The sequence below is a fragment of the Equus przewalskii genome, chromosome 29 (genome assembly GCF_037783145.1).
Source record: "Equus przewalskii isolate Varuska chromosome 29, EquPr2, whole genome shotgun sequence".
Classification (NCBI taxonomy): domain Eukaryota; kingdom Metazoa; phylum Chordata; class Mammalia; order Perissodactyla; family Equidae; genus Equus; species Equus przewalskii.
In genome coordinates this window covers 39,533,513-39,557,454 of record NC_091859.1, presented here as the reverse complement: position 1 = coordinate 39,557,454, position 23,942 = coordinate 39,533,513, and the positions used below count along the sequence as shown (strand labels likewise).

Below are 23,942 nucleotides of genomic sequence, written 5' to 3'. Positions count from 1 at the left end.
GCCGTCCTGATGGCCTCTTCCGGGAGGGCAGGGCTGTGCCAGGTGCGCAGCAGACGTTAGTCAGCATCATGCGTTACCGCACAGGAGGACCCACTTGCGGTGGCCTCCGCATCCCCAGGGGAGTGAGGGGCTTCCTGGGGCATCAAGCAGGTGCAGTGGGGGGTCAACTAGTGGCTGGTCAGCCCCACCCCCAACTCCAAGGGGACTCTTGGGAGGCATCTGTCTAGAACCAGGGAGGGCCACAGTTCTGCTGACCTCTGCCTGACCCCTCCCTTCCCCCTTGGCTTCCGCATTGCGCTGTGTCCCTTGGAGTGACACAGTGATGACTGTGACCTGAGGGTCCGGGATCCCTTTGGGAGTAAGGGAGGGGTCGGGCAGTGTCTTAGTTTTCCTGTGTCCACAGCACCAAGCACAGGGCCCTGTCCCCGTGGCACCCATTAAACACCTGGGGAACTGACTTGGAGGGAGCACTGCGTTCGGAGTCCAGCTTTCCTACCACTTTGTAGCTCTACACGGTAGCCAGCTCTTTCCTAAGCAGGACCAAGTTCTGTGCTTTCAGATTCTGACATCCACTTTCTACCAGTGTGTAACCAAAGTCATCTTTATCTGTTATTGATTTGATTAGAATTCCCTGTGGGCCCCTTCTCTCCTCTGTATTAAGGGAAAAGGCCTGACATGGGGACTCCTCTCCCAGTTTCCCATTCATTCATTCATTCGTTCATTCAAGAGATCCATGTGCTTGGCCTGAGCGCCTGCAAAGACGGAGGTGTCATCCCCCTGGAGGGAGGGCTGCTCCAGGGGAGCAGGTGAGGGGCTGGAGCAGAAGAGGCCACAGAGAGCTCATGGTCCAGCCAGGGTGTGGAGACACAACAAGCAGTTGTTACATGGCAGCATTTGTGAGCGGGCCAAACTGGAGTCAAACCCTGGCTCTGCCCTCGCTGGCTGTGGTGGCCTTAGAAATGCGACTTGCCCTCTCTGAGACTCAGTTTCCTCATCTGCAAGATATGGATACAACAGAACCTGCTGGCAGGCTAGCTGAGGGGATGGAGGCAAGCCTGGGGTCTGGCAAAGATGAGTGTCCATTCCATCCTTGGCCACCTCCTCCCCCGACGCCCAGACACTGGCCAGGCTCAGCAGTGGGCAGTGGGGCACCCGGGGATGTTGGTGTCAGAGGAGGCAGGAAGGCTGTGGGTGAGGAATGAGGGGACCCCTGCCTGGGTCCGGGCCCTCGGCCAGGAACAAGGGCCTCCTGCCCACTCTGAAGTCAGTGGCCTCTGGCAGGGAGCCCAGCCCCCGTCCCATGGGCAGCTCAGTGATGGCCCAGCCCTCTGTGCGTCTCATCTTCCTGAAGGTGCTGACATGAAGATCAGCACATGGACGCAGGGAGGAAAGAAAGGAAGAGTGATGGCCAGCAGGCCGCGGGAGGCCGTGACTCAGGCGCGGGCTCCCCGCCAGGCCGGGCTGCTGCTCAGGAATACTTTTGCCCAAGTCAGACGAAAAAAGCCTGAAAATGCTTTCCTTTGATCCTCAGCAGGCGTGGGGGGATTCCCGGCGAGGAGGCTTCTGGGTGAGTGAAATCTTCGGGCCCCAGGGCAGCTGCTCGTCTGCTGTGACCTAGTGGAAGTATCACCGTACAGCTCACTTTTTCTCTTTCTTTTTTTATCCAGATGAAGGACAGACGGTGGGCATTGTCAACCAGCACATCCCTTGGAGATTTCTGGTCCCAAAAAGCGTCACAGGGCACTTTGTACAGAACGGGATTGTCACTCTGATGAACGCAGAAGTCTCTTAACTTCCAAATGAGCTGTCTTCCGGGCCCCTGGGAAACCATAATGTAAGTGGTGCCAGGCTTCCAGGAATGGCCAGAAAGCTGCTTCACTTGAGGGTGGCCGAGGATTTGCTCATGTGAAATGAAAACAATAGACATCGATACTAGTTGCAATACCAGTAATTTTTTAGCAGAAAAATAAACGGTTTTATTCATGTTGACACTGGAGAGAGAAGGTCTTTCCATCAGAGGATGGGGAGGAGGGAGGCAGCCTCAGTCCAGCTCCCCTGGGCCACTCTCCTGCTGCCTCAGCTTCTCAGCCTGGACCTGACAGCCCAGCCCCTCCTGCTGGCCTCTCTCTTCTACTCCTGGAAGCTTCTCACCGAGACTTTGGGAATGCTGTGGGCTTGGCTCCCACGACAGGCTCCGCCTGCTCTGGGCTTGTGTCCCCTTCATGCCGGCTTCCCACTAGGTTGTGACTTAGGTCTGTGAGTGTCAAGCTCTGCCCTAGATGGAGGGTGCCCAGGACAGGGCCTGGCCCAGAGCAATGCCCTGGAGAGGTTTGTTGAGTGAATGAACAAGAGAACCAAAGCTCCTCTTGGGTCATTGGAGGGACTTCTGGACTCCTGTACGGATTAGAGTTGCTGGCCTGGGTTCTTTGCTGTCTGTGAACTTAAGGCCTCTGACTTTGATGCTGGTCTCCCCATTGGGGCCTGAGGGGGCTGGGAAGAGAAGTGAGAGGAAGAACCTGCAGGGCAGAGAGGAGCGGGGAGAGCAGGAGAGGTGAGCAGAGCTGGTGGGAGAGTGCTCCGGAGAAGCCCTGCCCCGCCACGGCCCCCACCTCCCCCCCCCCCCAGCCTCTGGAGCCCTGACAGCGATGGGCTCCAGGACCAGATTCCATGCTGCTGCCCCGAGGGCCTCCCCTCCTGCCCCTCCTCCTGTTCCATTTCCCCGCTTCCCAAAGATCTCCCCACTGCCCCCCAAGACCGGCTACCCCCACAGATTTCCTCATCCCTTATCACACACCCTTGGGGTCTGTACCTGCTGTGTCTCCCTCTGGGGACCCTGTCGTTCTCTGCGAATTCCCCAAGAGGCCCAGTAAAGGTCTAAGGCTGAACAGCTACTTTCAACTAACATCTTGTTCTTTGCAAAGTGTTTTCACTTCTGTTCCTCCAACTGCTCTTCATCGCGTCCATTCAAGGCGGGTATTTCACTCCCGTATTGTAGATAAGGAAACGGCCCCCACTGGTTTAGCAGATAAGGTCAGGATGCAAACTTAGGGGGCTCTCCGTAGATCCCTAGGACACCAAGGAGGGAGGGATCGGGGAGGGGGACAAGTGAGGGAGGAAGCACGGAGGGAGGGATTACCACATCTCTTTGAAGGGCTCCTCCTGGCCGTGGCCCCTTCAGAGCTGGCCTCCTGGAAGCCACCACCACCCTGCCTAGCCCCTTGGGGATCTGCCTTGGGAATTGCTTCCGGCAGGTTCTCAAGTGTGAGAACCTGGGTCTGTTAAGACACAGACGCCTTGGCTTCCCAAAGCCCCCGGGAGCTGAATCTCTGGGGCGGGGCCAGGGATGTGCATAATTAGCGGCTACCACACACACCCCACTGCCCACAGGGGACTGACGCCCTCTGTCCCACAGAAGGTGGAACTGTGTGGAGTGACAATGCATGAATTAGCCTCAAGGGAGGCTAATTGTTTCCTTAATTGGCTGAAGTCACTCTGGGGAACCCTGCCCGGAAAGTTTCCCCTGGTGACTGCAAAGCCGCGGGACTGGTTTGCCTGGCGGCCAATAACCGGCTCAGAGGAAGGTTGCCCAAGAGGAGTTTATAAAGTGTCTCTTTGAGGCAGCTTGTTAGAACAGAGCGGGGCGTGCTCTGGAGGAGGCTCCTGTGGGTGCCCAGGAAGAGATTGGAGAGGCGGGGTGGGGTCCTACAGCCGGCATGACCTGTACCGCATTCTCACAGGACCCCCAGCACATTCCTGGTCCTGCCCGCCCCTGCCCCCCTCCACCACTCCATCATGTCACCTCTCAAGCCCTGGTGGGACCTTGTTGGGTGGCCGCCTCTGGGCAGCCCAGGACCCCTAGAGGGGGAAGAAGCAACAAGGAGAGAGTCATCTCAGGGGAGAGCGTTCCCACATGTGCCACCAGGTGGCACCATTAGCACAGGACAACGTTGGGGGGCTATCCAGGTGGGGCTGGAGGCGAAGGAGGTGGGACCCGTAGTGGGGGACCATCAAGGCTCTGGCACTTGCCACGGGAGGACCTCCAGTGACAAGGCTCCTGGTCTGTGCTTGTGTCCTGGGGACCCATTGTACCAAGAGCCTAATCCTAACAAGGCCTTGGCACCTGGTGAACATGGAATAATATTGAAAAATAATGCCACCTCTGTTTTTTCAGATCTTTAGGATTATTTCCAATGTGACAGGGGCTGGGAGAGGACACTAGCTCCTTGCTGCCTCCCAACAGAATTAGCCAGGAGAGCCTTATCTAACTCTGGGTGCACGTCCAGTAGGAAAACCCTGGACTCTGGGCCCAGGTACACCTCTGAGTCCGGCTGTGACCCCGCGCAGGCCACTTTCTCTATTTTTCTCCGACACTAAACCTGTAGGATGAAGGTTGTAGTACCAGCCCCGCTGGGAGAATCAGTGAATTGCATAGTGTTTCAAGGGCCATCCTGGGAGCTCAAGTCCCCATCCACTGCTTACTCACTGTGTGGCCCCAGGCAAGTGGCTTTCACCCTCAGAATTTCAGTTTCCTCATCTGTGAAATAGGGACAATAATAACACCCACCCACATGAGGTCTCTGGGAAGCCTGAAGTAGTCAGTACAAGAAAAGCCTTTAGAGCTGTGTCTGGCGTGACACAGACACTTAATAAACAGCGAGTATACAGGGCAGCTTGAACTGAGCAGGGACCTTGGGGACCGGCCAGGTGAGCCTTCCAGCCCGGGCAGGAATCCCCCAGCAGCATGCAGGGTGGGCAGCCTCCATGCAGGTTTGCAGCTCATTCCCTCCCTGGAAAGGAGGCGTCCAGTGTGGGCCAGCCCCGCACGCAACTAGATGGGTCTCTTTCCAGAAGTGACACAAATGAGTCACAGCCTGTTCCCAGGGGCCGAATCATTGCCCCAGGGGGTAGGACTGTCCCAGTCCACTCCCGGAGCGTGGTGAGGGGGTCAGCGCCCCCCAAGTGCAGACTGCTACATAGTACAGAAAGGGGGACCCCAAAGGCAAACCCGGGTGTGGCTGGGAGTGCAGGGAGGCCGCCCTCTCCAAGGCGGGGGAGCTTGAGGAGAGAACGGGAGGAAACAAGGAGTTGAAGGATCCGCTCCTGGTACTCCCAGGCCGCGGGGACCCCGAGGACCCGAGGAGTGAGATGCTGTAAAGCTCAGCCACCAGGCCAGTGCAGAGGGTCATTCTGAGGGGCCCCTCCAACTGGTGGGCTCCTCCTGGTGCTGAAGTCTGTGGGGAGGAAGGAAACGACTTCCCGCAGCGGGAGCAGGAGGAGACGGGTCCCCTTCCCACTACACTTCTGCTTCCTGTGCACCACTGCCCACAGTGCAGCCTGGGGAGGAGACACAGAGGAGACGGCAGCTCCTGAGCATCAGAACCGAGCACACCAGGCCGGGGGCCTCGCCCTCACTCGCTCACCACCTTCGCTCCCTAGGGGCACTGGAAGTCCTGTTGGGGCTTCTGTTCTCTTTCCTCGATGGGGAGCCCTTTGAGATCAAAACCGTGGCTTATGTTTTGTACCTCCACTGCCTGGCACACAGCAGGCACTTAATAAGGGTATGTAGGAGCTAAACTGAAAACGGAGGCCAGCGACGGAGGTCCAGTTGGAAAGCTTTAGCCCTTGTGTGGACAAGGCACCTCAGGACTGCAGAGGCCATCTGTGCTCCCCCATTTCCTCCTCCTTCAGGGCTGCCACCTCCTCCATGAAGCCCTCCTGGGCACCCCCTCCTTTCTTCGCCCCCAGCGATTCACTTCTTCTCCCACCTCCCTCTATGCACACTTCTGCCACTGAGGCAGGCTAGAGTAGTGGTTAGGAGCACAGAGGCTGGGGTCATTCTCAGAGTCACTTCCCCTGGACACATTTCTCAGCTGTGTGACCTTGGGGCAAATTTTATTTTCACTCCCTGTGTCTCAGTGTCCTCATCTGTAAAGTGTAAGTGATTCTAGGACCGCCCTTGCAGGATTGCAGTGAGGATTAAATTGATTTGTAGATTAAAAGCATCTTGAACACTGTCTGGTGCTTAGTAACTGCTCTGAACTGCCATGTTATTGCTTAATTGCGCTGGGATTACTGCTCTCCCACCCTGGACGTGGGCTCTTCGAAGCTGGGGTCTTTCACTTCTGCGTCCTTCTGCTGAGGCCAGTGCCTGGTGCAGAACAGGTGCCCAACAAAATGTGAAGGGAAGGATGGATGGATGGACGGACAGGAAGACAGACGACTGGATGAGAGCAAGTGTGAAATGCACCATCCCCCAGGGACACTCAATGACTCGAGATCCCTGGCCTCTTCTTTTCCAGTGGCATCTGCGCTCTGCAGCCTAGGGCCTGGCTGGGGGAACGTGGGCCTCCTCCCACCCCACCCCGGAGTCCAGCCATCCCAGGGAGGCCTGTTGGGAGCCTCCTGTGTGCTATGCTCGATGTTAGCACCCACCTTCACACAAGCCTGGGAGAAGGCCCTTTACCCCCACTTTATGCTCATTCATCCATCCATTCATGCACCAGTATTTACTGAGCACATACTGAGTGCGAGCATTGTCCTAGGAACAGGGGAGTCAGAGAGGAAGAAGACAAACAGGAGCCCCAGGCAGACAGGAGGCCTTCGACAGGATCCAGGCCCAGGGGCCGGAAAGCTCCTGGGGCTCTGGGGGTGCCTATCTGGAGCCTGGGCTGCCCCGGGAGGGGGCCCGAGGGCTCTGTGTGAGAGGCAGAGCGGCCCCAGGGCAGACAGGCAGGAGCAGAGGCAGCGGCCGAGCCCGTGTTTCCAGGCAGCCTGGCACTCAGCCTCCTCTCGATGCCAAGTCGTAAAGAGACTCCTGGAGGCGCAGACCGATGCCTTTAAAACGCTCCCTCCGTGCACGGAGACATTAACATGACGTCGATCACCATGGCATCGAGGTGCTTAGACAACCTGCTCCCCCCAGAAGCTGGGAAACAGTGTGAAGCAGATTATCGGTGTCTCACTGTGACATATGCGATCATGTATCACAGTGATGGATCAACAGTCAATACCACTGGGGTCCCCGCCGCCCCCCAGCTGGCAGGAAACGTCTTGCATTCATACGTCTTCCTCACCTGGTGGGCGGTCCCTGCTCCTGCCTGCACCCTCCCGACGCATCTTCTGGCTTTCACCCTTCATGTGCAAAGTGGCAGAGGGGAAAGCACGCGGACGAAGGCTGGAAACTGGACCCCATCATGCCATCACTAGGGGCTGCATGGGGGTGGAGAGAAAGGCTCAGGCCTCACAGAGCTGGGCGTAAAATTCCTGCCCCATGAACCTGGCCTGATCTTAGGCGAGTTGTTTGTCTCTTGGGGGCACAGTTTTCTCCTTTGCAAAACTGAGATAGTCACATTTGTCTTGAGGGTTAGTGAGCACTAATGAAAGAAGGAGGGGCAGTGCAGTGCATGTGCTAAACTCGACCACCTTTGCCCCAGCTTCCTCCCTGCCGGCATGCGGGTGCCTCACCACCACCCCAGACCCCTGCCCTCTGCCACTCCAGACACACAGACGAACATCTGTCCCCTTCCCATCCACCTGGACCCGGGGCTGAGCTCCAGGATGCTGAGGCTCCCAGCCTGCTGGGGAAAGGGGTCCAGGCAGCATAGTGACTGTCCTGCACTGGTGCCTGCTGGCAGCAAGGATAGGGCTGTGGTGTGGGCCCAGAGGGGAAGCAGTGCCTGTGTCTGGGGGGGGGTGGGGGGGAGGGCGTGAGCTCAGCTTTGGGAAGCCGCAGAGAGGAAAGACTTTTGAAGTGAGTCAGAGGAGGCATGCGCTAGGGACCCACTGTGTGGGAGACCCACCATGCAGGGGACCCACAGTGGCCCTCCCTGGGCTAATGAGGACGGGCAGCCTGACCTTCTGCCCTGGAGGCGGTGGGCACCCAGCAGGGCTGGAGCCTGTGGCTCCCACCCTCCCCCTAACTGCCCGCCCCTTTTCCATCAGCACCTGCCCCTCCTCCCTTCTCCTGACCACTTCCACCACGACCCCAAACCCTGTTCTCTGATGAGCATATTATCAGGAGCTCCTGGACTGTTTCCAAGGGGAGGTTTGTGTGGACAGAGTCGTTTTGAGAGTTTCAGACGTGAGCAGCTAAACCAAGCCCTGGAGTTACTTGTGCAAATCCTGTGCTCCTTCTGTCACCATCTGGGTGGGACAGGGCGGAGGAGGGGAGAAGCCCACTGCACTGGGTGGACTGGGACGAGGGTGAGCCCCAGGTCCCTCACCTGGCACCGCCTGCCCTGGGGCTGTTCAGCTCCTCCTGTGGAAGTCCAGGCTCTGAGGAAGCCGACCGGCGGCCAGGGAGGAGCTTGGTGGGGACGAGAAGGGGAACTGTGGCTGCCAGCACGCTGTCCTCTCCTGTAAACAAAAGAGGAAGGAGGGACACCGAGCAAGAGGCCCCGATGGAGAGGCGGCCGGCGCGGCGGCGGGGCCCCGGGCTCCTGGGTCTGCTCCTGCTGCCCTGGACGCTGCCGCTCGCAGGTACGGGGGCCGCGGGCTCCGGCTCCGCGCGCTCGGCTCTGCGCATCAGAGCGCCTTTCATCCGCCGCCCGGGCGGCTAATTCCCGGCTGTCTCGGGGGATTTGCTGGCTGCGTTTGAACATCGCCGCCTTCACAGGGGAGCCTTCAGGCACCGGGGGATGTTTAGCTAACGCCTCGCCAAGGTGGCGTTTGAAGGGGCCGGGGCAGCGCTCCCCCGGCAGCGGGTTAGCAGCCTCGCTGCCAGGCGGCCTGACCTCCTGGCCCTGGAACAAGGTGGGGGCGGGGGGGAGGGGTGTTGTCGCGGCCAGGGGGCTGCAGGGTCGGGCGAGGGTCAGTGAGGAGGAACAGCTCACCCTCAAGGGCTTTTCGGGGGGGAGCGGCTGCATTGAACTGAACGCGCCAAGCAGCTGAGCCCCTCTCCCCCGTGGTAGCCCAGGAGAGCAAGGGAGGCCAGCTGGGGCCACCGGAAGCGCTCTGCCCGGGGCACAAAATTGTCACTGTTCCCAGAAAGGGTCGCACCTCCCACTTCCTGAAATGCAGCCAGAGGTCACATCATTGTTTTACGAGGGGAGCCAGGCCTTCGTGGGGGCCCACGCTGTTCTCCTTCCCTGGTCCCAGGCCCCTCAGAAGCGGGGTGGCCTCCATCCAAGCCAGACCCTGGGGTGGGTGGCCTTGGGGCAAGTTCGTCCAGGCCGTGGAATCCCCAGGAGTGACTCTCGCCAGGGCTGCCCACACAGGGCTCCCTCCGCTCTGGCTCTCCCAAGCGGGTCTGGCGCTCCTGTTTTCCCAGGAGGCCCCGCCCTGCTGTGCAGGCCAGGCCCTTTGCTTCCTGTTAGACTTCAACGGGGCTTCCAGGAGCTGCCCACCTTCTGCTTCATCCTCTGCCTTTCCTTTGTACCATGACCAATAACAGCTATTCTTATGATCATGAATTAGCTGCTTCAGGCACTTACCACACTCAGCCCCCCTCGAGGCACCCTTGGGTGCTGTCCCCACTGGCATCGTTTAAGAACAGGGAGGCCAGGTGGCTTGCCCAAGGCCCAGAGGGTGAGTAGAGGTCAGGTTCAGAGCCAAGTCAGCCTAAGAGTCAGCCTAAGCCCGGAGCCAGGACCTTTGGCAGTGGGTCTGGGGCTGCTCTTGCGTTTCTTTGTAAAGAACATTCTTCACAGAAAAATTTCCTCTCCCCCCTCCTCCACCCCCTGGCCCTGGGAGGCAAGAGCAGACTTTGGGGTCCTTACCACAGGCCTGGGGGGCCAGGCCCTTTGCCACATCATCTCCTTCAGTCCTTTAATCTGGCTCACTTCAAGCCCCCTCCTACCTGCCCCCCCATGGCTGGGTGCAAAGATGGCCCGAGGAAATGCAGCTTGTTGGTGACAATGCGTTTGAACTCTCACTTAGTCACTTTTAGCTTAATTCCCCCTTAATTCCCTTCATTTCTTTTTGTGTGGTCGCTTCTCCCCAAAAGGGACCCGGCACATTCCAGTAACCTAGCAGGGGAGACTTTTTGGGGTGCTGCTTTGAAAAACGCTTTGTAACCGTCTTCACTACAAACAAACCGCAAATTTTCCCCAGTGTTGCAGCAAACGTCGTACAAAAGAGAAACTGCTCTTTCACAACAGAGGAAAACACCCTCGCGGTCTCCTAGAACCTCTTGGAGCAGCACGCAGCACCCCAGTGCTCCTGGTCCTGGTCCTGCCCCTGCGGCGCCCGGCTCCCCGCCCCTCCCCCACCCTCCTGTCTCTGAGCTTCCAGGGTTTGATGGAAGGAATCTGGCCTCTCCCACATCCCCCAACCTCCCCTGACTTCACCCATCCGCCTGGGCAACCAGCTCCATGAACCGCCAAGATGGAGCACCATGGCCCAGCCGGTCCCCTCCACTGAGTCCACAGGGGGCTCCGAGCCCAGGGTCAATGCGCCGTTTGCCTGAACCCCGGCGTGATGCAGGGTTGAATGCAGGCCCGGGGCTTTCAGCCAGAGTTTGAATCTGAGCTGTGAGATTCGCTTGGCTGCCTCGACATCTTGGGGAGCCCACGGGCTCCTCGGGGCGGCTCCGCCTTTCCAGTGGTCTCCAGCGCCCAGCGTCTCAGGACCTCTCCTGCTCCCCATCCTTCTCCTGTTGTGAGCTGGGACTCAGGCCTGCTCGCCTCTGGTCTCTTGAGCCCTCTGCAAATTCTCCTTTCCTCAAAGGGTCCAGCAGCCACTTGTGGTCTCATGGGCAACTACTCTCCCCCGGAGGTGACTCCTCTGAGCCTGAGGCTCAGCTTTCCTGAGAGCAGCTGGACGCCTGCTCTAGCCCTGCTTCCACCGGGCCTCAGTGACCTCCAAGGGCTTCGGACCAGACAGACCAGGTGCAATGCCTTTTTATGTTGACTACTGTGTGACCTCAGGCAAGTCACTTAACCTTTCTGAGCCTCGGGGTCTTTAACAATCATCAGTCCCCTTTTTCTTCCTGGCTTTTCCAGAGCTCTTGGGCTGTATTTATTTCTTAAATATCCATTGAGAAGGACCAGTTCTAGGCACTGGGGGGACCTGGAGGTGAACAAGCCACAGCCCCCACTCTCAGCCTGTTGGAAACTGTGAGAGCCACCTGGAGAACACAGCCTGAGGTGGAGTCACGGATGCCGGTTTGCCTCCCCTCCCCCATGTGCTCTGGACTCAGGTGCCACCACTCTCTTTGTCATCCAAAAGATGTTCAGGGGCCTCCTGCTTCCCTTCCTGCAGCTCCGGCCGCTGTCAGCACTGGCCTCTGCTTTTCATCTTCGTCTAATCCCAATAAAGAGCTTCTGTGGCAGGCGGAGGAGAAGCACCTCCCTGCTGGAGGTGGGGCAGGGGGAGTGTTGGAGGGGCTGACGGAGCGGGGCCCAGCCGGGATGGGGAGGAGACGGAGCAGGTGGGTGGGTGGCAGGCACAGCAGGAATAAAGGCTGGGAGGCCAGAAGGCAGAGCGCAGGGAGGGCGGTTCCGTTTGATGAGAGGACCGGCTCTCAGCAGAGCCGCGGGATATGATTCCCACTGGGATACAATTCCAGGTGGATTATAAATGCCTGTCAGGTAGGGGTACAGACGCTGTTCCAATAGGTCCTATTGTCATTGCTTTCCCTTTTTAACTTGTGAAATATAATACAGGCACAGAAAAGTGCAATAAATATTACAAGACAAGGTCCTGCGTGACTACCACCCAGGTCAAGAGAGAGAACATTCCAGTGCCCAGAGCCCCTGGGCCCCTACCCCCAGACGCCCCCCTCCCCCGCCAAGAGGTACCACCATCCTGACTTCCAGGGCAGTGGCCTCCCGGCTGTTCTTTATAGTTTTATCCTTTGGTGCGCATCCCTAAATGATACAGAGGACTCTTGCTTGTTTTTGAACTCTGTATAATCAGAATGATACTGCGTCTATCCTTTCATGACCTGCTTCTTTCGCTCAATGTGATATTTTTTTAAGATGTCTCCAGTTGACGATGTGGCTGAAGTTTGTTTATTTTCATTGCTAAAGAGCAGGGGTTGCTCCCCGCGGCCCTTGGTCTGAATCCAGCCCACTGCCATTTCGTAGGACCTGCGAGTTATGAATGGTGTTTATATTTTTTAATGGGTGGGGGAAAAAATCAAAAGAAGAATATTTCACGACATGTGAAATTTATACAATATTCACATTTCCACGTCCATAAGTAAAGTTTTATTGGAACAGAGCCATGGTTATGCGTTCATAGATCATCTATGATTGCTGTCACCCTCCAACGGCGGAGCGGAGTAGCTGTGACAGAGACCATATGGCCAGCACAGTGTAAAATATTTACTATCTGGCCCTTTAGAGAACACGTTTGTAAACCCCTGCTGTTGAGGGCCCATTGAATGAACATACTGCGATTTACATCGTTATGGTCAGTGTTTCAGGAGCTTCTGGTCTGGGGCTTTGCACACTCGTGTGTGTCTCCAGACACACGTGTGCTTGGTGCCTCCAGGGGCCATGTTCCCATTCAGGCCGCTTCTCTCGGTGCTGTCTGCCTGCCTGTGTGGACTGTGAGCGTCGAGAGGGCAGGAAATGTTCGGACTCACTTGGCTTTGAATCCTTGACTCCCAGCACGGTGCCCGGCACCTGGGCATGCCCAGAAAATGCTAACAATAGCAGGACGAATTCCTCAGCCACAGACAATCCCAGAGGGCGCTCTGAGCAGGTAGAGACGTTATGCCACCAGGAGAGGCACCTGAGGCCCAGGGGGTGGTCTTGATGAGGTGGGGCAGGCATGGACCTCTCGTCCTCCCTGAGCCTTGGGTTCCTCTGGTGCAGGTGGAGTAACAAGACCCTCATGTCTCATGAGTGAGAGAATGGACGAGGGAGTGCTGGGTAAATGTGGACCCGGAAACAGGATCTGGCCCTTCACCTGTTCCCTCTGGCCATCTACCTGCTCCCTCTGGCCCTCCACCTGCTCCCTCTGGCGCTCCACCTGCTCCCTCTGGCGCTCCACCTGCTTCCTTGCTCACTGTGGGTCTGGGCATGGCCTCGCCATGGTGGGAGTGCAGGTGTCAGGCACTGGGGTGGGGGCTGGAGCCAGAGGAAGGGAAGAGGGTAATTCAGGGGGAGCCTGGAGGGGTGGACGGGGAGGGAGTAAGGTGAAACTGGCAGGCGGAGTTCCTGGCCCCCTGGCAAGGACAGTTTGACTGCCTGAGTTTGAGTCCCAGGAGACTTTGGCCAAGCCTCCTGACCTCTCTGAACCCCTACTTCCCTGTCATGGTGCTCAGCACCCCCCGATCAGGCCTCTTGCCAGTGGCGACAGGAAGGCACGTCCAGGACCACCAATGGCCCCAGGGCTTGGCACCTGGGACCCCTCGGGGAGGGACCGTGAGGCCTCGATTATGGGGACAAGGTGGTGTGGTGGGCCTGGCAGGTGTCTGCTCCCTTCCCACACCAGGACTGCGTGGGCTGTGGGGGAGAGAGGGGAGGGCTGGAGCTGGGGCTCCTTTGAGGCTCAGGGCCAGAACTCTGCTTGCCGCAAGGGACAGGGGAGGGGCCCCAGAGTGAGCGCAGCCCAAGCCCAAGGGCAGGGGCAGCCTTCCATCACGCAGCCTCCCATCAGGCAGCCGGTCAGCATGCAGGCACGGGAGGTGCCTACAGTGCTGGTCATAGGGTCCAGGTCACATTTCTCAGGGCCACTTGGCAACACATATCAAGATTTAAAATATGCATCTTCTTTGAATCAGCAATTCCCCTTCTCGGACCTTGTCCTAAGGAGCTAGGGGACCAGGAGTCAACCTATATGTATAAGGATGATTACCATGTGTCCTTGGAGCATGGCTGCAGACAGCCGCACTGCCCCGAAATGCATTTAGATAAGACCCTCTAGGCCCTGCCCCCGGCCAGGCTCCTGCCCACTTCTCTCATACCACACTTTTTTCTTTTTTTTTTTTGGTGAGGAAGATATGCCCTGAGCTAACATCTGTGCCAGTCTTCCTCTATTTTGTGTGGGACACCACCACACCATGGCTTGATGAGCAGTGCTAGGTCTGCACCCAGGATCCCAACTTAACCACTATGCCACTGGGCCAGCCCCCACCCTGCTCTTTGACCACCTCCCATGAGCCTTTGCTCCTGGTGTTGGCCTGGAAGATGTCCTCTTTTTTGCCCACCTGGTGACTCCAAACTGTTGGTCAAGGTCAAACTGCTTCTTTCCCTGCAGTGTCCTTTCTGACCCACTCTCCCAGGCCCTGACAAACCCAAGGACCAGGCCCTACCCCCCAGGTAGTCACCTGGGGTTCTGAGCTATGGAGCTCAGAGGTATGAGGGGGGTGACTGAGCTCACCTGGGGCAAGTGAGGGTGTGGACAGAGCCAGGGAACAAGGATAGAAACTTAAGAGGTGGGCTATATAAGAAAAGCCAGAAAAAGGGCAAAGGGCGAAGGGCAAAGGGCAAAGGTACAGGCTGGGAGGACCCTGGGGGGAGGGAGAAGGTCAAAGAGGGAGCTGTCTGCAGGGTCAGGGTCACGGCTAGAACCAGCAGGAGCCACAGCTGAGCCACCAGGGTCTCTGTTGACCTGCTCCTGCGTGAGATGGGAGGGGAGGCGGCGGCTGGGAGGGAGGGACGGGGCTGGCAGATTGCAGGATGCAGAAGGAGAGGACGGGGAGGACGGAGGGCAACTGGGGGATTTTGTGTCTGGAGGGTACATACAGGGTCTTTGGGAAGGTAGAGATTTAAGAAAAGTCGGGATGAAAGTGATTGGGCGAAGGCATCTACAGGAAGGAGTTAGGGTGTTGACAACCAGAAGCAGTAGAATTTTAAAAGGAGGCCGGGGGCGGGCGGGGGGACACACTGAATCCCACAGAATGAGTCATAAATGTGAGGTTTTAGGGGCCAAGGAAGGCTGTTTGGAACTCAATAGTATTTCTCTTGTCATCTTTCTAACGAGAAATATGATCATGTCACTTCCCAATTTAGAAGCCCCCAGAAGCTCCCCCAGGTTTCCAGGACGACTCCCCCCACCCCCCAAACCCTTTCTTTCAACTCCACCAGAGCTCTGGAGTTCTCCAACTCAGTGCCCTGTTAGCAGCTCCACCCAGGAGCTTTCTCATGCTTAAAACCCCCTCTCTGTGCCCCTCCCCCTCCTCTGCCTCCTACTCTTCCTTCAAAGTTCAGCTCAGTGAGAGACGGGGAAGAAAGATCAAATCGTTCACAGCTGTGACGCCAGGGTGGCAGACCTGCAGACAAGTTCCATGTTCTTCTCGATCCTTTGCTGTGATTTCTAGAATTTCTATAGTGAGCATGTTTCACTTTTATGATGGGGGGGGACCTGAAGAATTATAATTTACAAAAGTAGCAGGGCCCAGTCTAAGGGTCACCTCTCTGGGGAGCCCTCGCCCTCTCCAGCTGGGTGGGGTCCCCTCCTTTGGGTTTCTGCAGCCCCGAGACTCCCCTTTATCTCATCACTTCCCAGTCTCCCTTCCCAGTGGTGAGCCTGGCCCTCCCTGGCGGGACTTCACGTGGGCACACACTCTGGGGGTACCCTGGTAGGATCTATCCCCCTCACTCCAGTTCTCCTGCCCCCATTCAGAGACTAGGAGCAGGACCCCCACCCCACCTCTTGGTCCCTATTGCCACCCTCCACTCCACCTGACACCCTTCTTTGAGGGTAGTGTGGGGTGTAAAGGGAGAAACCGAGTCGCCTGGTACCCCAGGCCACACCCTCAAACAAGTCCAAGCTTGGAGCAACTTGCCTTTGAAAACGGGCCGAAAGGGAGGTGTCCGCTGTGAAGTACTAGTTAACACCCGTGAAGTTTATACATTTCTGGGACCAAACACTAGACATTTTGCACTTGGTCTGTGTCCCCGCATGCTCGCTGTGCACCCAGGGTCCAGAGTCTGGAGGCGTGAGAACGGGACACAGGCTGGCTGTAGAAACAGCCCCCGAGGTAAGCCACATCCGTGTGCATCTTTGTAATTTGGAGGTGTTGAAAGATGTGACAGCCAGTATGATGCCTCCGTTCAGAGGGCATCAGCATTAAAACCTCCATAATACACATCCATTCAAAGGCTGTCTTCCAATGCCTGCTCTGCGCTTCTCCCCAGTCAGCCGCCGGGCCCTGTGCTATTTGAGGTGTGTGTCCTGAAGGACCCACCTGTTTTCTGCAGCATCCTGGCACTCATGCTCAGGCAGTGGCCAGAGCCCTGTGCTAAAACCAGCAGCCCTGCACCTGTGTCATCCCAGCAGCCCCTCAGACAGGCCTTGAAAAAAGGCACAGCTCTGAGAGATGCCAGAATTAAACTGGAGGGCAAAACTCTATGCCAAAAATAAAGACCGTGGGAACCGCTTTCTTCTGTAGCTGGGGCATCAAAGTGTTTTCCTTTAAAATCGACCTAAGTCAGAATGGATACCTTTGATCAGCACGTCTGGGCTCTCATGCCCTTGGCTGATGATGCTGATGCTCAGAGCATAGGAGGGATTGAGTTCCTAGCAGAGGGGGAGCTGCGGCCCAGGCCCAGCCCAGGAATCTGTAGGAGAGGAGCATCGAGGAAGCCAGGGCAGCTGGAGAGAGTGGAGAGAGATGGGGCAGGTGCCAGACTCTGGGGGTGAGGGGATGTCATCGCAGCAGTGAGGGAGGGATGGACGCTGGCCAGCCCTCTTTGGACACTTGGCTGGCCTGGCCACAAGGTGGTCTGTAGAGGGCTCCTGGGGCCCCTTGCTTCTGCTCTGGGAGCCACGAGCTCTGCTTGAGATGGGCGACCCCCTAATGCTACAGGGTCAGGACTGAGTACCATTGCCCCAGACCCTACATGCTGTTAGCTGACCCATATTTGGGGAATGGCCTCTGAATTTTTCCCTCCCTTTAAAAGAGTGCAGTTCTTTCATTGGAGTTTTTTCTTTTGCTTCCTTTGAGATTTTTAAACTATAGGGTAGAGCAGTGGCTAAGAGTGTGGGGTTAAGGACCCAAGGAGACCCAGCTTAAAATCCCATCTCTGCCACTGACGACTGCACTGCTGGGGCAAGCTCTTCCCTTCCCTGAACCTCATTTTTCTCATCTGTGAAAAGGGGAGCGTGCCCAGGGAGGTCAGCTCTTATCATCACGTGGCCTCACAGTGATGCCTGAGAGTCTGCTCTGGGCAGGCAGGGCCGCGCCCCCAGGAGGGGCTCAGGGAGGAGGTGAGCAAGTCCTGCAGACCGAGAGGGTGACCCCACAGCCTGGGGAGAGGCAGGGAACAGCAGGGCATTCCTAGCAGTGGGAATAGCACCAACAAAGGTTCGAGGTAGGCCTGGCGCTGGTGGGGGGTGAGCCGAGGGCTGAGGGCAACTGAGCTGGTCTGCGAGGGCCTGGAGCGTGGACTGGGTCATCTAGGCCAGGGGCTATCAATTGTTTTTTAACGGTGGCCCAAAGTTAAGGGATGCACATTATAGCGCGACCCTGTCTGAACTCAGTTGTATGAATATAATTGAATCCAAGTCACGAACATGCCCTTACTACGCATGAAATGCTCCATGTTCTGTTTTTTTTAACTGCTTGTCTTGACCCTGTAAATTGATTTCAGACTCCTTCTTGGGTCTCCTCCTCTGGTGGGGTGCCCAGCGGGGCCAGGGAGGGCACAGCAGGATGGCTGTGGCTCCCCCAGGGCAGCTCCAGGCGGGCCCTAGCTGGGGAGGGGAGGAAGCTGGATTCCGGAGCTGTCGAGGTGGAAGTGGGGTGTTGAGCTGAGGTGGGGAGGTCAGATGGGGTGAGCACCCCTCCACACACCCAGTCAAGTTCCTTGATTGCAAATCTCTCCCCACAGGGACTCAGCACGGGGTCCCCAGGCCAGGAGTGGGAGTAGGGTACCTCCAACCAGCTCTCAAACCCACAGTTCAAGCGGCCACAGATTCAAAAGAAGAACTGGAAAAGGAAGGAATCAGGGTGGTAGACAAAGTCTTTCCCAACAAGGGCAACAGACAAGCAAGATGGGGAAGAGCAGGAGGGGGCTGCTAGGGGAGGGCTCTCAGCTCAGAGCCCCTGCCACACGCAGCTCACCAGTCAGGGGCGCTCGAGGGCCACGCTCGAGGGCCACACCCGAGGTCTGTGCCCCAGGGCGTCCCCCGTTCCCTTGTGTCCAGCCCTGCATGGGACCCAAGTCGGTAGACAGGCTTGGTCAGGGAAGGAGGGCTGGCCCCCGGGGTCCTGTCATGCCCAGAGGCCACTCCGTGCTGCGTGCGCCCTGCGCCATGGGCCTGTCACTTATGCAGTTGGAAGAGTCAGGCTGGCATTTGCCTTTCTAGACTCCCAGGAGGACTCAGGATGGGCTGACTTCCCTGCCTCGTTTTTGTCTTGGGGAAAAGGCAGCCTGGCCCTGTGGCAGGCACGCTGTGTTCCCGGCCTCATTTAATTTCGTGACGACCCTGTAAGGTTAGTATTGTTAATCTCCCCATGTAGTGGGGAAGACGCTGAGGTTCAGAGAAGTAAAGCCACCTGCCTAAGGTTGCACGGTCTTTGAGCAGCAGAACCAGGACACAAACCCAGGCCTCCTGTCTCCAGAAACTGGGCTTCTCCCAGGCACCCCCTACCCCTATTTCTGGCCCACCCCAAGAATTCCTAGCAGTCCCTGAAACTGCACAGAAGTGAGGGGTCAAGGATGTGCCATCCCTGAAAACACAATCTCTTCTAACGGTGGGGTGGGCGGGGCATGGTGGGTGGGTGGGGCTTAGTCGCGGCCTGGGCTGCCCAATGGAACTGATCGTGCTTGCAGCTGGGGGGAGGTGGGGCGGGAGGTGGGGCGGGAGGAGGACCAGGAGATGCACAGTAAGCAGCCAAGCTCTGGGGCAGGGCTGGGCTCCGGTGGTGGCCCTCGGGAGCGGGCCCTCCCAGACAGCATGCTGTGACTGTTTCCCAATCCCGTCTCTGACTGTCCCTGCTCCCTGGCCTCTCCCACCCGCTGTGGACCTCCCCCACCAGGGCTGCACCATCTGCATTCACGCAGGCTCACACTCCTCCCATCCAGAAACACTTCTCCTGGACCCGGCCTTCAAATTCTCCCTGCCCTGCTGCCCCCTCCTTTCCTCTTCCGACCTGCACTCCAGGCCCCTCTCCCTTTTGCCCATCAAATCAATCCGTCCACCCACTCAATAGAACACTCAAGGCTCCTTGAAGAGCTTTCCTTCCCGTGCCTGTCTGGCCGGCCAGCACGAGAAGGCGCAGGCCTCCTGGAGAATTATCCTACAGAACTTCATGTTGCTCCCGCTGCCCGTACCTCTCAGAGTGGGGAGATTCCCCCACCGCCTGGAGGGAAAGCGGGCTGGTCTAGGCTGCTCCGGTCACTCAGTGTTCTGTGGTCACTTACAGTCACAAACAAGGCCCAGATCTTCAAATCTCCAGCCCCAAGTAACTGCCCAAATCCTGAACTTGATTCACGCCAGAGCGGCCAGCTGGGTTCCGTGTGAGAGACCGGGGTGAGCGCCTCTGGGCCCCTCGCCACACGTCAGCTGGGTGGAAGCAGGGGAGGGGGAAGAGCGGGCGGGGCAGAGAGCCCTACGGCCAGCTGCTGCGGACAGGTGGCCCCATGATCTGGGCGCTGGCAGGGTCTGGAGTGGACTCCCTCGGGCACTTTCCTGGGCCACCCGGCAGCTCCCACCAGGGTGTGCCAGCCGGGCTCCGGTGGCTCTCCGTCCCACCTCAGCCCCAGGAATCCGGGGTTGCCCCCAGTCCTCCTCCCTGGGCCGTTCGCCCCTCTTGGCAGCCCATGAATCTAAGAGGATCCCAGGCCCACTCTCTCTGCCCTGCCCTCCTTCTCGCCTGGGGACACACTCCCTTTGCCTGAACAAGGGACAAAGCGTGATGCAGCCATCACTGGGTGCAAGACAGACATCAGCCACTGTGCCAATCCTGTGGCACTCAGGGGACAAGCCTCAAGCTCTGTGAGGGTCCCGCTGAAGCCCCTCTGGGTCTAGGGTGAGAAGCAGGCACACGCAGGGCAGGCTGGGCGCCCCTCGGTTTTATCTAGGTCCCCTCCTCACCCCTGCCCTCTGCCATGCAGCCACTGTCAGCCTCCAGTTGGGAAAGTCCGTGACTTCTGCCAGAGTCTGACGAACCCCTCTCTTTAGCAACTGATATCTCCTGTGCTTGGTGCCACCAAGCACACTCCTAGCCCCGCACAGTCTCACTTGGCCGGGTTTCTGACTCCAACGCCCAGGGTGCCTGCTGGCTCTTCTTCCTCAGTACAGTCAGACCAACTGGGGTCCAAATCTCACCTCCACCGCATAGGAACTCATGGCTTTGGGCCTCTAAGACCCTCTGATTTTTTTTGTCTGCAAAATGGGGTTATGATAGTTGCCTTATGGGATTGTCGTGGTGTCTGGTTGACAGAGGGCCAGTGTCACACCCAGCCAGAGTGTGTTTTCTATACATTTGTTCCCCCTCTGTCCTTGGGCCATTTCAGCCCCACTGGACATGTGTGTTCCTGTTGGCAGTTCACTGATGACCTCCAGACCCCCAGGTCACCAGCATGCCTCTTCCCACACGGAATTAGTGGTTCCCTGCCCTGCCCGCCAGACTTCCCTGTTAGACTGTGGACCTTGCCAGGGCAGGGAGCCCCTCCAGGTCCTGGATGGGGCCTGTGACCTAGCTGGTACCCCTTAAAGGTTTGTTGGAGGCACAAACAAATGGCAGCTGGAAAGAATTCGTGGACTCGGAAATTACTGTGGACCTGTCGGTAGCACTGAGCCTTAACTGGGAGATGCTCAGCAGCCAGCTGGAGCAGTCTGCACCCCAGAAGGTGTGTCTTGGAGGCACAGGTCCAGGAGAGAGTGTGGGAGCCCGGCTGCTTGGTCCAGGCTCTGGGGTGCTGACACCCCAATAAAAAGAAGGGGCAGTGGCAGCAACTAGCTACGTCATCAGGCCAGATTGCCTTTGCTGCAGCTGCAGCCTCCCCGCTCTTCCCTGTTTGGCCTGCTGTCTCCAGATTGGCGGTCCTTCTGATCTGCAGGGACGGCCTCGTCTCTTCACTCTGGAGATAGCAGTTTCATCCAAGGTCTGAGGTCCTCCTCTCAGTGTCAGACCAGAGCCAGGGCCACGCGTTTTCATGATCCTAACTCTCTCACCTTAAAATAATGAATTCCAGAAGAACACAGAACAATAGTCGTCTGTTTTTACAGATTTCCCCAGAATTGTAAAGATTGGCTTAATAGCACTAGCAGATTCCATCATTTTCTAGAGGGATACCTCAAGTGGGGAGAATTTTTAAGACAATTGGATGAACGTTTTCCTGCCAAGACAAACAGGAAGGTGGTCTCATAGCACTGACAGCACGTCCAGCCTCCCCGGGCCTGGGGTGGCCTCTTAGATGCACGGAGAGGAGGAGCAGGAGGTGAAGAGGCCTTGGGGCAGGCCCTGGCACAGCCACTGCTTCCCTGGGGATTCTGGTCGGGTTCCAACCGCTGACCCTCACGAGGAAGCACTAGCCTGACCCAGGGTCAGGCCACTGCCAGAACCACGTGGCAGGATGTGGACAGAAGTCGGCAGCAGTTCCCCAGTCTGGGGACTAAGTAGAAGTTGGCTAGGTGAGGAGGTGGAAGCCCCAGGCAGAGGGGACGCAGGGTGGATGCAGAGCAGGAAGTGGCCGGTGTGTGCAGGTAGGATGGCAGCATGGGCTTGCTGGGCAGGGCGAGTAATGTTCATCTCACGCCTGTGGCCTCTTGTCCTCCGTGGCCCACCTGGGCCCCTGCGGGAGCATGCAACAACCTCCCCCTTGCCTCTGCACCCCCGCCCTGCCCCTGCCACACCTCAGACGAACCTCAGCCCTGAGTCAATGCTCCTGGCTTTATGACAAAACTAATGTGTTGTTATAGTTCAATGGCAATGACAGCCACTCTACAGCAGAGCCCAAGATACAGAGTGTGGCGTGAAATCCCCTGCCGCTCCACCCCTAGAGGGGGGCCCGGGGCCTGGGCAGTGGGTTCTCCACACGGGAGCATCGTCATGTGTGACACACAACAGAGCCGACGCACTGTGACATCCAGACACGCCAGTCGTGCCCTGGCACTGCCCGAGCCTTTAGTTCTTTGGGGGGAAGGGCTGTCTCTTGAGTTGCTCAACAGGAAGCTCAAAATATCAGGGAGAACAGCACTTCAAAAGATTAACGGGTGTGGAGGGCCGTCTCTGTCCCTGTCCCGGAGTCTTCCAGAGGGCCCGGCCTCACCTCCTCTTGGGATCCAGCTCAGGACTGAGCTGAAGACACCAGAGAAGAAAGCAGCCTGGCCTCATGCCAGCCCGGCACCGCAGGCGGGAGGCGCATGCCTCACCGTCCCCAGCAAAATAAATCTTGCCTCTCCCTCCGAGCGTCTCCAGCGCATGATCTTCTCCCGATTAACAACCTGGCCAGCGTGTTCTTGGCTGCTCGCTGCCGACCTCAATTTAGAACTGTCTGTTGTTCGGCTGCTGGAGAAGGAAGGTGCTGGTAGACAGGGCCTATTGAAGCTGAGGGGACTTGCGCCCTGAAGTCTGGGAGTGGGGAGGTGGCAGCTGCTGACCCGGGCCCAGAATCTGACCAGCATCTCAGGAGCCTGCAGGGGGACGGGAGGCCCAGCTGGGAAAGCTGCTGCTTTGGGGCCTTTCAAACTGTTTTCCCAGGTGCCTCTGATGGGCGGGTTGCGGGGGGGGGGGGTGCTCCTGCAGAACTGTCTTTGTGACGGTCATTGGTCATTGAACATCACGGTCAGGCGGCTCCATGTGGAACACCTCTGCGCTGTCGGAGAACTGCTCTCGGGGCGTCACTTGTCATAGTGTATAAAGCTGGACATTTTTCTCCGAACTCGGATTCAGGGAAGGGTTTGTCCGTCCCGTTGCCTGGCGCACCTCTTCCTTCAGACCAGGGCGAGCCACAGGCAGACCTGCCTCCCTCTGTGTGTCCACTGCCAGGAAGGGCTTCTTTATTTTGTTTCTTGCCTCCTTCCTCTTTGCTTCTCCTCCTTCCCTGGCTTTGAATCTTCTCAGGCCTGTGTTTTCATCCAATGCAGCTTCTTGGCCTTTGGGAAGGAGAGTGGTTGGCAGCGTGGAGTCTGGAGTCTTCCAGCCCCGGGCAGGGTTGTAGCTCCACTCGGTACTTGCTGAAAGATTGAAAGCTAGCAGCTTGACCTCCCTGACCCTCAGACTCTTCCTCTGCGTAAAATGGAGCTCTTCCACACTTTGCCTTGGCTGTGTTGGGAGGTGCAGAGTCATGTGTAAAGCCCTTGGGACAACACCTGTACACACGTGTACGGGAGGTGCGAGTGTGAGCTACGGTCCTCACGGGGAAGCAGGTGGGATTGGAGCATCCCAGAGAGTGAGCCCCCACCCTCTCCTTTTCCTTCCCCTGCAGGAGGGCAGTCAGTGATCCACATTGGCCCTCCCATTGTGGTCTCACTGGCCAACGAGCCTGTTTCCTTCGGCTGCAGAATCACCCACCCGTACGCCCCCAAACTGCAGGACGTCAGAGTCCACTACTATCGCGTGGACCTCCAGGGCCACAGCAGCTCTGAGAAGCGGACTGGCTGCCAACTCAACCCGGGAAAAGAGAACCAGACCTCCACCCAGGAGTGCCGGGTCACCCTCAAGCTGCCCAACGCATCAGCCACTGGCACCTACTACTGCTCCATCTCCTGGGCCGGCTCCAGAGTGAAAGGCAACGGCACCTTCATCCTGGTCAGAGGTGAGGCTTCCTCCGTGCCTCCTCCCCCACTGAAGGGCCCAGAGGTGTCATGCAGCAGAGTCTGGGGCATAGGATCTACAGTGGGGGATGTTTGTCTCATCTTTCAGCTTTGGCGAAACAGAACAGAGCATCCTCAGGAAGCGCCTGGCCATGCCGGTGTGCCGAGACGTCCCCCTTTGTGTGGAAAGGCCCACCTTTCTGGATCTGCCTCTGGCCACCTCTAGCAGATGACCTGAGAGAGGTCCCTTGGCCCCTTGGTCTCAGAGTCCCTTTGACATAGGGCGGGGGTTGGGTGAGTGCAGAATTGGGCGTGTGCACGTGCATGTTTGTGGCGGCCTG

General features: G+C 57.8%; 1 protein-coding gene across 1 annotated transcript in view; it reads left to right on the top strand.

Annotated features, from left to right (window-relative positions):
• Nucleotides 1-8,076: 8,076 nt before the first annotated feature.
• The window catches only part of NFAM1 (NFAT activating protein with ITAM motif 1), a 34,225-nt gene continuing 18,359 nt past the window's right edge, over nucleotides 8,077-23,942 (top strand). Inside the window, exons 1-2 of the mRNA XM_070600717.1 lie at nucleotides 8,077-8,478; nucleotides 23,274-23,603. Of these exons, the coding sequence (XP_070456818.1) occupies nucleotides 8,400-8,478; nucleotides 23,274-23,603 (409 nt within the window). The 5' untranslated portion in view covers nucleotides 8,077-8,399. The remainder of the gene's footprint in view (nucleotides 8,479-23,273; nucleotides 23,604-23,942) is intronic.